Genomic DNA, 16,910 nt, shown 5'->3' on the forward strand with positions numbered 1-16,910 from the left:
GGGCATGCATAGTTTAGGACAAACATTGATTGAGGAAAGTAATTTGTTAGTTTTATCCAAGTAAACATGACTTTAAAAAATAAAAAAAAATCTACTGTTGTCCTATTGAGATTTTAGATCACGTTTCACAAGAGAGACCCGTTTTGATAAAAATGAATAAATGAATTATGTAAAGGTTTGCTTTGGAAAAAAGCTTGCAGGAAAACAAAAATCTTATTTAAAGACTGTTTCAAGTTTTGATCTGAACTGTATGCAAAAATGTAAAGGTTTGCATTACTTTCTGATTGTTTTGATTCTGTTATTGGACATTTTGGTATGGATCTGATTGATTGCTTTTACTCTTGATTATTTTGTCCGTCTGGGCTGCACCTCCTGCTCTCCTTTGTCACTTCTTAATTGTTCGTGACATATAGAGCTACTTTTAGGGTTGTTTTTTCTTTTCCTTCAGTCCTTTCAGCAGGCTCAAATTTTTTGTTGCTGCTTTTTTATGCTTGTTTTCTAGTGTTTTTTCTGAATATTCTTTTTGTGCATCTTCTTGTTTTTTATATATACATTTTCTCTATATTTAGTTTATGTACTATTCCCCAACACAGCCAAGCTTTCTCTGTTGCATCTCTTTCTGGTATTTTATATCTAATTGTTTTGTCTCTTATTGGTTTTTTTTTCCTCCTGCACCTTTTAGGTTTTCTATTTTTTAGATGCAATTTCATGTCTCTTCAGAAGAGTTCTCAAAACTCTGCTTCTTGAGAGTGTGTGTGTTACCTTTTCTGTTTATATTCATTCTGAAAATGGACAGCCGCGCTCTTCTCGACTGTAACGTCGTGCCTTTTTTCAACATTTAGTCCTCTTTATGACACTTATTTTCTCTCTTGCTCGAGTTTGGGTTTAATTTCTCTCCCCCATTTTCAGTCTTTCTGTGCTCATTTAAGTTTAAATCGACTTCGGTTTACATGGTGTGAGAAACCTGCTGGTTCATTTATTCCCTCTAATTTTGTCCTTGCCTTTAATTGCAAGTTTCTGAAGAATAAGAATAATTGGGACGTACATGGTGTTTGAAGGGTGTGTCAAGAACGCAGTGGGCTGTTCGCTGAACGGCTGTTTTGAGAAAGCATAAAAACTCTAGAATTAAAATGAAACCCTATGGATTCAGAATGAGATGTCAATATGATTTAGGTATTTAGAATAAGTACTTCAGGCAACATGGTCAATTAATCTCAAAAGATGGGGGTATATTGAGGTTGTGTATGGGGGGGTTGAGGAATATGCGTCATGCAAATAAAGCTAAGATGTGTTGTCGACGTGGGGCCGCAGCTCCAACAGTGTCTGACTCGACTCGCTGGTTGACCCGACCAGCGTTCTGAATATTGCATGAGTTCAAACGATCAAAAGCAAGGAAGGGCGATCTTCTGAGACCAGAAACTGGAGCAAACATTCCCAGACAACGTGAAAACACTCACACACACACATACACCCCAACAACCCAGATGATCACTTTTAGAGAAGTTAATACTTGCTCACACAACACGCAAGCCCGGGTACGACAACGCAGCAACAGTAGAGTTTGTAGAGAATGCAGAAGGGAAAAAAACCAACAAAACATCTTCATCATCACCCGTCACTCATGGCAACATGCAGCAGCTGCTGCTGGTGCAGCGGCTTCACGTGCAGCATCCGCACCTCACGTGGGGACTACTATGGAGCGCATTAAAAAGAAATCAGTTATCCTCTCGCTCAGGCCTTGATTGCTCAAAGTGGTCTCTAATGGTGTGAGAAGCGTTGCCATTGGGACGGGCTGATGGAGGATGGGGATGTGTTATTTTCTACCGATGCACAAATCAGTTTTGAGGGGCGGTCAGGGGGGTCAGCCGCCACGCAGAGCGAACATGCGTCATCGTGGAAATCTTCAGGAGGAATAAAGCGGTACAAGTCCGTGTTATTCCATGGGTTTTATGAAAGGAGTCGAAAATGTTTTTAACCTTTCTGATGTTTACTTGAAAGCGGGCGACGTCAGATTTGTTGGGTTTTTTTTTTGAGATTTTGTAAACAAACCCTAACATTTTACTTCAGAACATCTACAGCTACTTGATTACTCAGCAGCTTATCCCAGCCTAAAATCTTAGTGTTGGTTAAAATAGACATAATTCAGTTTTATTACATTATATAGAGGTGGTTTTACAACAACTGCCTCAATACAAAGACCGGAGCTATAAAAGTTTTGGATAATAGCCTTAGGTATTTTAAAGAAAGTCAGCTGCAGGTATTTCAGAAATTACGTTGATGACCTTCAGCACTAAAACACACCAGAGATGCTTTACTCTCTGACTTTCAGGGACTACAACAAAGAGTTCACTTTTACTGATCTCTTTGTTGTAGATTTTAAATAATACAGCCACTCTTCGAAGTGGGAAAGACAAGAAACCATGCTATTTTAATAACCCAGAGGTGTGTTGATCTCCAGAATTAGAAAATATTCGGCTGCATGAATCCTGTTTGTATGTTCATATCATCTGAAAGAGACTAAAAATGTAGACTTTTTGGTAATGAAAACCTCATTTTAAAGCAGACACCTCCAAAGTAATTGACTTCTTCCCAGAGATTGTTTGTCCTCGTTTCATCTGGTATCATGTATTGTCCAACTCCGGTCCTCAAGGGTCAGTTTTATAGCAGTCTGTGCTCCAACACAGCTGACTCAAATGCTCAAACTACGTCCTCAGCATGTCAGTGTTCAGCAGAGGTTCTGCTGACGTGTCATCATTCTGTTCAGGTCTTGAAACAGGGAAAGAACTAGAACTTACAGGACGCTGACTTGGATGCCACTGATTTAAGCAATCCTTATAAACGACTGACAAATATTTTTCTCTGACACTAATCAAAGTTATTAAGTTTTGTCCTGCAGGAACAGACTCCTTCTGTAGTTTGTCATTTCAAGGCATTGATGCAGAGAACCACCATCCTAAGTGAACTAGGGCAGTTTTCTCTTATATTAAAATGATATCTTATGAGACTATGACTGCCAGGATGCTTTGTGTTGTTAAAAATGTTAACTTGAAGAGTCACAGTAGAAAAGGTGTTGGTCTAGTAGGATATCTGCAGACGCTTTAGCCTTTTGTTTTACCTCTTAGCCAATAACATGTGGCACTGTGCTGTGAGGAAACTGAGGAGGACAGCTGGTGATGTGCTGAGTTCGTCTTTTTCCACCTCGTATAAAACTATTAAATATTTTTATTTGATATTGAAATGTTTAAAGGTAACCACGTAAAGTCAATTTTTTTGAGCTTTACACCAGCTTTAGCCTGGTGTAAAGCTTTAGCCTTACACCAGGCTAAGCTTGGATTCCTTTGATCCAGGAATCAAAGGAATCCTTTGATTCCTTTCCCTCATCAAAGGAATCAAAGGACTGATTCCTTCGATGAGGTCTTTGATGATTCCCTCATCAAAGGCAGACCTGGAGTGTTGCTTTGATTTTTTTCATGCGTGTTTGAGAAATCCTTTACTCTCCCTTCTGGTAAGATCCCACCCCCACAATTCTGCATCCAGCTCCTCTAGACTAGTGGCAGCAGCAGTCAGCAAGCACCTGGTGGAACCACGCATCTACTTAGCTCGGTTGTTCCTAATGTGTGGGGCGCGCCCCCTAGTTGGAGCACAGTGCAAGGGGGGCGCGGGAAGCTGCACGGATGGATAAAAAAAGAACAGTTACACAAACGTGTTTTACTGTAACGATGGTTTGTAGTGTGTACTATTGCGACCTGAAGTGTATAAACAAAATATGTGTATAGGTTTATGTCTAGTTGAATGATGTGTGTGCCCAGTCGATTTCTTTTTTCTTTTATGGGGGGGATTTTATAGTAATTAGAGGTGTGCCGATTGACCGGCCACCGGTCATAATCGGCCGATTTCCGTGAAAAAGTGTATGATCAGTGATCGTCGTTCACTGTGTCTTGTTGCCGATCACCAAAACTATCACCTGTATCTCACTCCGCAGCCTGCGTGTGCAGCTAATCTCCCCTTTCCTTCACACTGCGCAAGCGCGCAGCAACAAATCCTGTCGTGAGGAACCGTAACGCTCTAAGAGTGAATGGTGACGTTTGCGTGTTGCGGCGGAAAATTACCTCGGGGGTGAAGCATGTCACAATGCATCAACAGAACGAATCTAATATAACATTTAAAAAAAAAAAAACAAGCACTTGACGGAGTTTGGCTACATCGAGGCTCAACGCAAGAAAAAAATGACATCCGGAGCGGCCAGACAGCAGGTAAAGCAGTGCACAACTACCAACACTCACCCGGATTAGCATCACGGTCAGAAAGCTAAACAAATAGCCCGAAACATAATTCAAGTCTTGAACCGCCGCTACTGGTAGTAATATTTCACAGACGGAGCGCCGTTTCTGCTCCACCCGGAACGTCTGCTTAAAGCCGCAGCATGTAACGTAAACAATAACAGCAACAAAGATTTCCCATATTAAAACTTTCGCTATGTCCAAACATGAGACATAATTTATGAAAAAATAAATAAATAATCATTGATCTCCCCTCCCTAATCTTGTGTTCTGCAGAATTACTCCGCTCAGTCAGAAACAGCCAATCAGAACCAGCATTAATCAGCTAGCCCTACTCTTAGGAAGTTTTGATACCGTAACTTAGGATTGTTTGTTTTGATGCAACCTGCGTTTGACTTTGAATAAATGTTTCCCTTTTTTACTAGACATTATTTGATATAGGCAGCGTTGTGAGACTTATTTGACTCATATAATTTAGGGTACAGAGAACCTTACTGTTAAATGTTGTTTAACTGGTTGCAGGTTTTTCAGTTGTTCCTTTGACTGAGTAGCTGCTGCATTGTGCCTGCAAGTATGTTGCATGTTTACGTTAATTAGGTGAATTTATTACCAACTCATTTTTTAAAATTTTGTAAGATCACATAGTATCATTTATAACTAACGTGAAAAATAAACAGTCAATCCAGGCGATCGGCAAAGATCGGTGATCGGCAGAGATCGGCCTCATGGGTGATCGGTATTGGAATCGGCAGCAAAAGACCTGATTGGAGCATCCCTAATTGTAATTATAGGGGGTCCCAGAAAATCTTTGGGAACCACTGGCTTAGCTCATAGGGAATCACTGGTAAAAATGTAAGAGGAATGGCGTGCTGAAGGCGGATTGTCAGAAAGAGCAGGAGCTTCTTAAAGAGACAGAGGCCCAGTTTCAAGTCGTCAAATTGTGAAGTCAAATTTCTTTGAAGTTATGTTTGATATATGCACTGTTTTTTATAGTAACTGAAAGTAACAGTTACTAGATTGTGCTATAAAATGCTACTATGTGTCTGGAAAATACATAACACCGCCTCTTTAATTTTGGTTCTGAGCAAATGGCCTCATGTGTGCAATGTTCAGGATGCTGCGGACTAGTACAGTAAATTGCTGCACAAGTCATGCACATCCTCAAGAGCTATGGTGAACCACAAGTAATTAGCTGGACATTTACTTTAGATTTCAGGGTAGATGAGGATTGTTTTACCAGAAGAGAGAATACTCGGAAGAAGCTCAAGTTTAATGAAACCAGTTTTACTTTGCGACCCGTTTTCCTGAGTCGATTTGCTCTGTTATGCTGCTGCACCCAGAAACCTGATGAATCCCTTAAAGTCAGACCCTCTCTAGTCTGATGTAATACTGTTCGCATTGAGACAGCTTCTAGACGACTCATGTAGAGATGGAAGGCAGGCAATAAGAAACAGATAGAAAAAACGACCACACACACACACACACACACCATAGAGATAGAAAAAGTTCAGGATGTGTAGGATTACAGAGGATCAACATCCCTACGACTAGATCTGCAGACGTTCTGCCGTCCGCCCCTCAGAGCTGAACTCTACTCGTCCAGCAATCGGCAGACTAAGCAGAGCGAAGACGGTAAGTGGACGCCTCGCAAAGCGCATTTCACTTCACAGCAGATCAATTTGTCATTAATGCCTCAGCCGAGAGGCCAAACAGGGCCCAGGAAATGAGGTTCCTTCTGCAGTTCTCTCATAATTACAGATACAGTCAAAGCAATCAAAGAAACCAAAGCCTGATGGATGTTATCAGGGGGAAAATTGTGGTTTTTTAAGGATCTCTGCTTTGTTTTATAAAGAAATGGCTATGGATAAATAAAATCACAAAGAGCTGCGACATAAAGTGCAGCTCTAGTGACAGCAACCATTATGATGAAGATTATAACAGAAGATCATCATCATCTGGTTTCTTATTTAAGCATCAGAGTTCAAAAATACTTGTACATACCACACTTTTATAATAAATTTGGGCAAAGCACACCCCAGGTTCACCTTCTACTCCACTGTAATGGAACTACTTTGTCTTAGTCCATCACATAAAAGCCCAATAAAACAAATTGAAGCCCCTTGGAACATGATAAAGTGTGAAAAAGTTGTGTTGCACATTTGTGCGATCACACCAAGCAGCCTGCCAACAGTTTCACATCCCTCAGTCGGGGGAAATTCACGACAAACGAGATGCAAAAAATATCCCAGCAACAGTCAGGATGAAAAATTAAATCCGTTGTAAAAATGAAGGCCAAACTTTAGATCTTTACGTTAAATTATGAGGAGGGAAATTTAGTTTCTCTCCTTGTGAAGATGAAAAAAAAGTGATGCTCTGCAGTTTCGATGCATGTAATGAAGAAAGAGAAACAATAATTCAGGTTTTTCCGTGTTTGTGGCGAATGTAGGGAAGCTGATCAGAGTCAGTCTTCATCAACACCAGCCTGTTATAAAGTGATAAGACGCCAAGTTAGAAAACAACCACAGCATGCAGCATTCAAACGAGAGCTCCTTCTGCCATCGATAAGTGAATTCCTCCGAGTGCGTTTACGCAGCTGAAACTGGAACAAGCGGCGATCTTATCCCGATACACATGACATCCAAGAGCGGATTTAGATGCGACTGAGATCTGATTGAAAATTGATGCTTCCTGACACGAAGGAAGACATGTTTTTATAACGCATGTGAGGAAAGGTTGCATTGTAAGCAGCCTGCTGCCGACAACAGGACACGGCTTTCTTTGTCCAGAGTAAACTAGATGATGAAAGGTAGCCTGATGCACATTTGAGACATTCCAATAATTCCCTCCACAGCTGAGTGAGCTAACTTCAAAAGGACTAACACTTTTCATAAACAGTTGGGTGAACCATGAGTTCCTAACATCCTGCAATTGGTGAGCAAAAGAAAAGAAACATTTTTCAACGAAAAAAAAAGAAACCTCGTCAGAGCAGCAGTTTTCCTCCACAGGTCGTTGACGTGTTTTTACAGCAGCAACACACGCCGAACTCTCCCACCGCCTCTCACTCTGCGTACTCCCATCCCCGCTCTCCTCGAGGAATAAAACCCTCATTTGAGCTGCCATGTATTTAGTCAACATCACAACAATGTGTGTGATCAAACATGACTTCCAGTGAGAGATCTAACAGGCCTCATCAGGAGATGGAGAGACGGATAAGCAGGCCTGGGGACGGAGCGGAGATCAGAGCAGGTGACGGCTGTCGGACCCCATCATCTGTCCCATTAGTCAAGCCCACAACAGGCCAAGATGGAGGCTGGGGATAATATATAATGCCCTCCACAATGATTCTGCAGTAAGAAATAATCTGTTAAAAAAAATCTGCAGAATGATTCGGAGTAAAAAAAAACAAACAAAGCAAAAGGCAAACTCCGGCAGTTTATAAAAATCATCATCATTAGAATTAATTCAGCTTTGCTGATGCATCTGTTCTGGTTTGATACTGCAGGCGGGTTTATCTGTAATGTTTACATGGCCTGGAGTAGTGTTGGGATGTTTAATCGCTTTTCTAACATCTCCGGCAAAAACCACAACACACAAAAATGTGCATCTATTCCAACTTCTGTTTAACACTTTGGGCTTCTTGTTTCTCTTTGTAGCAAACCATCTCCATAAATATTGGAGACACATAATAACAAAGCCAAAATCTCACATGTGATTTAATTCTGTGTTACTATCTAAAACATTTTACACTAAAGAATTTTGTCTTATCTCGTTCTGATCCAGGAGGCCCTTCGCCGTCAATCATGCCTGTGTGTACGCCATTAGCCCATCAACCAGCACATGTATGAGGTTGATTGACAGCGATAAGACCCACCTCCTAGCTCTGATTGGTTGTTTTTGACTGAGAGTGGTGTATTTTTTTGTAGAATCTTTTCACAGATTATCTGTCTTTCATTAAACTGTCACTACATGGTCACAGTTTTAACAAGTACAAACTGTCAGTATGTAACTTTTTAAAAAAAAATTAAAGTTACATGCTGTAGCTTTAAGAGGTCCTTTACTGGAACTAAGAGGCTTGAGTCCAAGTCCTAATAAACACAATGATCCAACCTCCTGATACATATTCAGTCGGGCAATTCCCACTGAGTTATCAGACACAGAGCTGTGATTTGTCTGCAGCGCTCCAGCAGCGATGTCTGATTTGACAAACCACCGTGCACGAAGAAAACCTTCCTGTTGCCTCATGGGTAACGTGGTTCCAGTCCTGCCTTCCGGCCTCCCACTGTCATCAGACAAACTGACGTTAAACAGGGCGATTCTAGCTCAGCGAAATCCTCGCGAAACCTTTGTGCAGCACGATATCTTCAATTAACACCGACACACACGGCGCGTCTCAGTCAGTGGGAGCTTCAAACCTCCCACCCACTCCCCTCGTTTCATTTACAGTCGGACCGTCTGCCGTGGAGCATCTCTGCAGCGGTGTCGCAGGTGACTCTGTCCTCCACACGGCAGAGCAAACAACAGAACATCTCTCCTTCAGCATCAATAAAGAATCATCCTCATTATTATTTCATCAGGTGTGCCTCTGCTTCTCTCCTTTTTCTCCTTACTCTGGATTCAGACATGCAGAGTCTGACTCCAGAGGGGTAAATTAATGAGTTTGTGTTTTGCTCCTGTTTGTTATCACATCATAATGTAGCACAGAAAGCTAATAGCCAAGCAATACACAACAGAGTTTTGCTTCTGATTAGTCGTGATGTTTTGCCTCCGCCCACGAGGACACAAAGGTGCAGTTTGGTTTTTAGCCGAAGACTGTGAATTGATTTGCATAAAAGCAACCTCATAGAAGGATTACCTCCCAACTTGAGTGGTATTTAAAACACTCTCCATTCATTTGGTGGTATAAACAGTTTCTCTGTTGATGAGAGAATACTCAGACTACTGTAGAACATTTTCAGCTTCTAAAATGTTCCAGTTTCCAGTGACTTTTAATCTGGGATCCTTCTTCGGAAGACAAATAAAGCCTCTGATACAGAACGGAAGGTTAAGATCAGCTGCAGCTCAAAAGCTGTTAAACAGTTTGAGTGTTTTCACGGCTGAGTTAATTGGTTTATTTAACACCACATATGGTTCATTTTCTCCCTTTGTAAGGTTAGCTTCAGTAGATGTAAAAACAGCAAGCGTGCCGTTGTGTGACTGTAATTCGACTTCGATTTGACACATCTCCAATGTTTTCTGCTGCAGGTTTGAGCCAAACGAGACAGAGAACATGGCATTCATATAAGATATCACCACTCTCATCCAAAAGCAGCTGTTCACGTGTGTTTGGCTTATGTTGAGTGAATGATAATATCATCTAAAGCACTCCAAACCAAAGCAATGCAATGTCATCACATTAGGAAAAGATACTCAGTTGTCTTTTGCTTCTTTTATTTTTAATTCAGCATAAAGTTAGGAGCAAATGTAAGTGAAACAAGTCCTTGTCGTTTTGATTTTCAATTATTTTAAAGCCAAAAATAGATCCCTGTTAGTTTCGGTCTTAGAGTTTTTGTTCGAGACCTGGCCTACATGGCTCAAACTGGATGAAAATGTTGGAAAATAGTTTCGATTTAAATTGAATTCAGCAGCAAACAGATAATCCTGTCTTGCTCTAGATACCCTGCAACATTACGGCTTCTTCGCAGAGAAGGTTGGTTGTTTTTCTGCCTCACTTCACTAAGGGTCATTTTCTGCTACGGATGAGTGAAAACAAACCCAGCATTTGGCATTTGTTTTGTGTCGTTGCCGTTGTATGGAGCTCAGACCGAGTCATGATTTCTGTGTACTGTTCCGCCCCTCGTCTGGAGGGGAGGCAGGAAAAGCACAGAATTTGTGTCAAAATTGGAATGACTCAACAGGTGTGTGTGTGTGTGTGTGTGTGTGTGTGTGTGTGTGTGTGTGTGTGTGTGTGTGTGTGTGTGTGTGTGTGTGTGTGTGTGTGTGTGTGTGTGTGTGTGTGCGTGTGTGTGGTGAGCGGAAAGCCACAGCTGATTTCAATCTGAAGAGAAAGAAACCCCAAAAACTTTTGCAACAAGTTGAGTCATTGACTGAACCCCGAATGGGGCTTTTATATGAAATAATGGTGACACAGTGACTCAGCGGGGATATTGAAACGTCTCATTTTCGCTCTAAAAATCAAGAACTTCCACAAAGTTGACCTCCCGCTGCACGCTGAAACCAAAGAGAGCTTCTGACAAATAGCAGCTCTTACATAAATAAAATGTCACTTTAGAGAAAATCTAAATTAGTCTTGATTAAAAGAAAAAACACCTACTTCTAATTAAGATTTTATGTATCAGTGCTATTGGTGCAAAACAAGCCCAAACCATCACCCCACCACCACCGTGCCCAAGCTGCTTCTCTAAGGTCGTTGTTGATGTTTTTCCTTCCAGGAATTGTCTTAATTTATCCCAGTTTGAACCAGATCCACCGGATTATTCTCCTCACACTGATAATGACCCGATGGGTCGACGCATGTAATCAACAACTGCCAAATTCCCCTTAAAGTCTCATTGACATGGACGGTGTAACTCATTTTTCCAGACAGTTTTCTGTTGGTTTAGCTTCGTAATATTTAAATAATGTGGAATCTGCTGCTCCAGAACAAAAACTGGGTGGGTTTTTTTTATTTTGTTTTTTCTACTTGCAGTTAAAATAGATCAATCCTAGATTTCAATAAATCCCTCTTGAAGTTTTTTTTTTTTTTTTTTTCAAAAAAGTGTAAGTACAGCAGGAAGTTTACATTTTAGACCACAGCACGTCACGGTATGGGAAGAAAGCTGCTTATTTCTTCACAGTTCCATCACAGTTTAATTTGTACAAAAGTTGAGAGAGTTGACTTTCGTTGCCTCCAACAATATATTTATTGTTGTACATTAAGAGGTACTTATTCATCTGAGTTCTTGCAAACACACGAGAGAAGCTGCCTGTAAAAGCACCAGCCGTTCATCCACCAGCAGCTCAGAGGAACAAAAACAACAACAAAAAAAGGACAACTTCTGACGGCTGCGCTCCTTTCATCTCCACAGATAAGGACAGAGGTGTGCAACAGCAGCGTTCAGACGACAGCCAATCCCTGCAAACCGCACAAATCCAATTTACGCCCAGAGCTTTTTGCCCTTCACTTCAGCAGGTTGCCAGGAGCAAATAACTCATTCTGCCGTGCTCCCGTTCAATCAAAGCATCAGGACCGACTCCACTTACATTCCACGCCGTCACGCGAGATCGTTTTCTGCTGCGTGAAGGTCAAAGGTCAACGCAGACACCTCGTTCTGTCAGATCTGTATCCCCTCCGCTCTGAGTTTCTAACAACTCCTCGACCCGCACTTCAGTCTAGAACAATGAGGCTCTGATGACCTTTAAAACGTACAAACTTCTGCTTCTCCTCATTTCCTGGGCGATATAATCAGAGCTGCTGTGGCCAGGAGTCCACAGAGAGATGGGAAACGGACAACCTGAGGTCTGGGAAAGCAGCCAGCGCTGCCAGGAAAAATCACCCTACAGACACAAGCCAAGCCCTTCAGAGGGTTGTGATGTCATCGTCATGCTCCCCACAGAGCGTTTAGAAGAGCCCAGAAAGTCCAGAATATTCCCTGGTTCAGATTACCTTTCGCTTGGATCATTACTGAAATCTAATGTCCATTTCTGGGCTCCGCCTGCATTCTGTTTCTTCCCTCGGCTCCTCATTTAAAGGGTCGACATGCGTTCAACAGGTTTTCAGCAACACATCAATAAATATTTTATTTATTCGGTTTTGCTTTTAAAAGTTTAAAAATGTTCCCACTTCCTGACCAGACGGAGCAAAGATGCGACCGTCAGACCAATTTCTGTGCTTGCGTTGAGTTTTATAGCAGCTGCATTTCTGTAGACCATAAAATTGCACAAAGTGGAATTATGAAAATAAATTGGCTTAATGGAAACAATTTTCAAAATTTTTTTTTACATAAAATGTTTTTGTGCTAGAATGAAGGGGTTTTTGCGCCTGTATCAAAATGAATGTATTTTGCTGAACTTTAATGGAAACACTTTTTTGTGGTTGCTCAACATGAGTCGTGATCAACAGCCAGATATTACTATTAGCGGAAAAGACAAAGAAGACAACAATAAGTGGCAGGAGTATGATGGTACTGCATGTTTTCTAATAACTTACTGCATGAACAAACTTGTGCTTCTTTGACATTAGCAGATTATTAAAGTTTTGCGCATGTTTGTAATGGAAACGCAGCTGCAGAGGAATGTGGAGGAAGATGCTCTGGTCAGATGAGGCAAGAACAGAACAGGGAAGCTGGTCAGAGATACAGCAGAATAGTTTAGATTGAATCATAGTCATGTGTCAGAATGGTCTAGTCAAAGTCCAAAAAGGCAAAAGTTCCCTTCTCTGGATGTACAGGGTTTTAAGAGACATATTAGTTCTCCAGGTGAGGTGAATTCAAATGCATGCCACACTTTTCAGATTTCCAATTGTATAACATTTAGAGGAAAACGTATCATTTTCCTTTCCTTTTATGCGCTGCTTCCTGTAGAGAGACTTTGGAGGTTTTGGGTTGTAACATGACATGATGTGGAAAAGTTCAAGAGGCGTGGATACTTTTACAAGGCACTGCATGTCTTGAGTTTTATGTGGGTTGTTTACTGAGTCGTCAGAAAACAACCTGATGTCTGCACTGCAAACACTAATCCTGCTTTACTGAATCAACATCGAGCCAATGTTTCTCCACCAATCAAAAATCCCGTGGGGAACTAGACCAGTAAAAGCAAGACATTTTCTTCGACGTTTCCAAAACTCCAGAATCCTTGACGTCACCCAAACTAACCAAACTCAAGCCTCTCATATTCAGCGTGAAAAAAACGGTGCTTTCTGCTCCTCACCCAGCTCCCTGACAACAGCCGAGAAGAACAAGACAAGAACAAGTGACAGCAAGTTACAGGAGCGCCCGTCGGATGCAGACTGACAGCAGCACAAACACGGAGCTGACATGGTGGGAGATCTGTCTGTCTGGAGTTTGGAGACGACTTGACTCACCGAACAGAAGCAGAAAAGGATCAATCAATGTGAAACCGACTCATTTTGCTTCAGCTGAGGCTGCTTATTGTGCGCTCACCGTCAAGGAGCTCATGGCAACGCATCAGAACCACGAGCTCTACTTTTTAAAGATTTGATTACGAATCTAACTGGAATCAGATTTCTGTCCAATTAAAGCTGCCTGCCAGACTTCCTGTGAGTCAACAAACTCGCTGTTGATGTGGTCACTCGCTGTTAGCGCTACAAGCTCAGCTTTCTGTTATTTTACTGTGAACTGCTATTTAATCAAGATAAAAACAGACACTCTCTCAAAATCCGGTGTCCACACCACATGCCTCCGATGACATCACATAAGGCAACTAACTGATCAGAGATCGTTTGCCCTGTCATCTCTGATCATAGCGATCAACAGTCGGATCAAAACATTTGAGTTGTATTTGGGATTTTTGGAAATTTGGCTAATTTATGCCTCTTTATACCTTAGTTTATGAAGAGGAGCAGAAGGAGCGGACTGAGTTAACTGTCCAAGGTTTAATAATAACTTGACCGAGATTGGTCAAGTTGTTATTAAAACCACCTGATTCAGTTGATTAGTTTCCCAAAGTTCCCAGTCTTCCTGCTGAATTGCTGGATCTTCCACAACTTATGCAAAAGTATTGAAAATGATTGCAAGGCGGAAAAAGTCTCAAAATTATTGGAGATGAAAAATTATTCATCTCCTTGGCAGATTTACAGTTAAAGTAATCTTTTAACACATCCAATACTGTTTGTTTTTTCTGAATGGAAGCAATATTTACATTTTTGGAGTGGCTCCACTAGTGTACCGACATAAATCCAATTTGAAATCTGTGGAGGGAGCTAAACATTAGGGTGATGGCAAGGAGGCGTTTCAACCTCAAAACCAAAGATTAATGGTGAAAAGTGAAATATGCAAACACACGATGTTGGACCTTTTTAACAGGCAAACGTCCACCGTGATGCTACAGCAGCTATGTGGAAATCTGTCCAAAATGAACCTGTCCAGCATAATGTTTAGTGCCTCTTGTGATGTCATCAACCCAAACACACACAAAGCAGATTCAGCAGCGGCTTTTCCAGTGCCCTTTTTAAAATTCTTCGATTTATTTTATTTTTTTTTTTTGTATTCTTGAGGAGGTAATCTGTACTTCAACACCCCGCTGTGTTTTTACAGTCAGTACATGGTCATTTGTTAGTGGCAAAAAAGGTGGACCTCTGGATTGGATCTTTCAATTTACTGTTCCTCGGGGGACAGAATAAGGGCAAAAAGGTTTTTCTTTTCCTGTCAGCTGCTCCTGCTGCATCCGATGAGACTTTAAAAAGCTGCGGTGGAGTGGAAGATTTCTGCTACTCGGCCCGTTTAAGAAAAGCACTGAGATTATGAAAGTGGTACTGTTAAAAGAGCAGAGAGTTTTGACTAATATGAATCTCTTCACATGATGGGGGCAGCGGGGGACAAAACGGTGAGGAGGAAGTGAAAGTGGAAATCTGTTTATCCAGGAACCTTTTAGTCACCAGAAACCCCACCTTTGAGTTTCCATCTACATCATAAGGTCATCATTTTCATCTTGCAGAGAAATCTGCTTATTCCAACAGATTCTGCCTTCCTCCGTCCCTCGGCGCTAATTAGGAGTCCTGCTTCATCTTCCTCCACCTCCCAACAACTCCTCGTTCACCTTTCACCTCTATCTGCACCTGAGCTGCTCTGATCTCTGAACCTGAGGGTCGGCCTCTCGTCTTTAACTCACATCCGATCAAACACGGTCAGGAGGAGAACATGCAGCAGCACCAGCAAAGCGCAAGCATTACATCACTCCTGCCATCTCAAACCACAATTTAAAAAACGGAAGAAAAAAAAGGGGGGAAAAAACGTGGAGGTTTTCTTTTCTTTTCTGAGAAACAACCTGCTCTAATTATATCAGTAGGATAGGCGGTGGCATCAGTAATCTGGCGTGTTGCGGGGCGGACTCACCTGGGTTGAAATGCGAGCTGAGGGCGCAGCCCGGGATGAACAGCGACGAGCACATCGCGGCCAGGAGCGCCAGCATCTTCCCAGCTGGAGCTGCGGAACCAGGAAGAAACACTGCGGGACTCAGAGGACAGGAAAACGGGAGATCAGAGCTTCATTTCTGCCGTGGCTCCGCCGTGACTCCGCAACACGTCGCCTCATCTCTTCCCCCCCCCCCAAAAAAAATATGTCTATTTAAACCAGCTGATCTGAATCCCCCCCCCCCCCTCCCCCTTTTCCGTTCTTCTCCCGAGTAACTTGGTTCGGATGAAGACGAAGAGTCCAGTTTGACAGCAGCTCCTCGCTCCTCCCCCACAGCTTCACCTGGAAGTTCTCCCACCACCCCACAGCTCCGACCCGCAGGGGTTTTGTCACGTGGATGCCGCCTCAATTGATAGAAATCAATTAGAAGTTAAAAGAGGAGCGGGGTTTGCGCGCGAGCCGCCGGTGCTGTCCGAGGTGCTGACAGCAAGAGCGCCATCTTGCTCCGTAATGCGCCCCGAATGAGATTTCTGGAGCGGTTTTTTTTTTTTTTTTTTTGCGCCGTGTATGTAGGGAGGGAGGGAGGGAGGGAGGCGTTGGAGGCTGTGCGGCCCGAGCATCCTCAGCTGACTGAAATATTTAGCACAGAGAAGAGAAAACGTGGAGGAAGGTATTATTTTTAATGCTGCACAGAGATGTTTGCAACCTGCAGGCTGAAGAAGAAGAAGAAGAAGAAGCTGCTGCCTCTTCAACAGGAAGTCTGAACCTCATCTTCTTTTACTGCAGCTTGGAGTCTATCTGCTGATGTTGGATATATGGAAGAATAAAAAAAAATAATAATAATACAGATAATTCCTCATGAACAAACTGTAGGTATCACCAGAGGGCCAAACGTGATTATAATCCTGCTGTTCGTTCGTGGGTGGAGCCCCCTCCCCCACCTGGCAACATTCCTCCTCTGGCTCCCCCCCACAGCCTCCTCTTCCCTTCAGTCTGAGTTCTTGGCATCGAATTGACTCAACTTTTCTTTGTGCATCTTACAGGCTTATCATGGTGTCTGATTGTTCTGCAACAGAGATGTCACAGGCTACAACACTAATCCAGCGTTAGTCAGATCCTCCAGTGTTTCTCTCTTACTCTCCCTCTGCGCCGCTGTGTTATGTAATGCACCATATATTATTAAAAGACATGATTGCTCTCAGCGCTGCCAACAATACAAATAGAGCGACATCTGAAAGAAACAAACACAAAGCCTTACGGGGGACCGGATATCTGACCACAGGAGAAACGCGTCTCTCTTTAAAAGTCCTTAAGATGATCTCAGCCGAACAGCTCCGCTTTCAAAACTCAATATTTTGTGAAGCGGAGTTCAGTAACAGAATAATACATTCCGCCTGTTGTGAAACATGGTGGTGGCAGGATCATGCTGCGGGGAGATTTTTCTTCAGCAGCGACAAGGAAGCGGGCAATCATGGGAGAATGCGGCACACTTTCTCATTTTCATATGTACAGAGTTCAAACAAACATCTGCGATTATCCTTCCACTTTACACTTATGAACTACT

The 16,910-nt window shown here is 42.3% G+C and overlaps 1 protein-coding gene across 1 annotated transcript in view; it reads right to left on the reverse strand.

The window, feature by feature from the left end:
- Positions 1-15,542, reverse strand: part of LOC102220347 (serine/threonine-protein kinase LMTK1-like) — a 59,841-nt gene extending 44,299 nt beyond the window's left edge. The window contains exon 1 of the mRNA XM_005805361.2: positions 15,329-15,542. Within this exon, the coding sequence (XP_005805418.1) occupies positions 15,329-15,404 (76 nt within the window). The 5' untranslated portion in view covers positions 15,405-15,542. The remainder of the gene's footprint in view (positions 1-15,328) is intronic.
- Between the last annotated feature and the right edge of the window lie 1,368 nt (positions 15,543-16,910).

Source organism: Xiphophorus maculatus, chromosome 10, assembly GCF_002775205.1.
Source record: "Xiphophorus maculatus strain JP 163 A chromosome 10, X_maculatus-5.0-male, whole genome shotgun sequence".
In the NCBI taxonomy this organism is placed as follows: domain Eukaryota; kingdom Metazoa; phylum Chordata; class Actinopteri; order Cyprinodontiformes; family Poeciliidae; genus Xiphophorus; species Xiphophorus maculatus.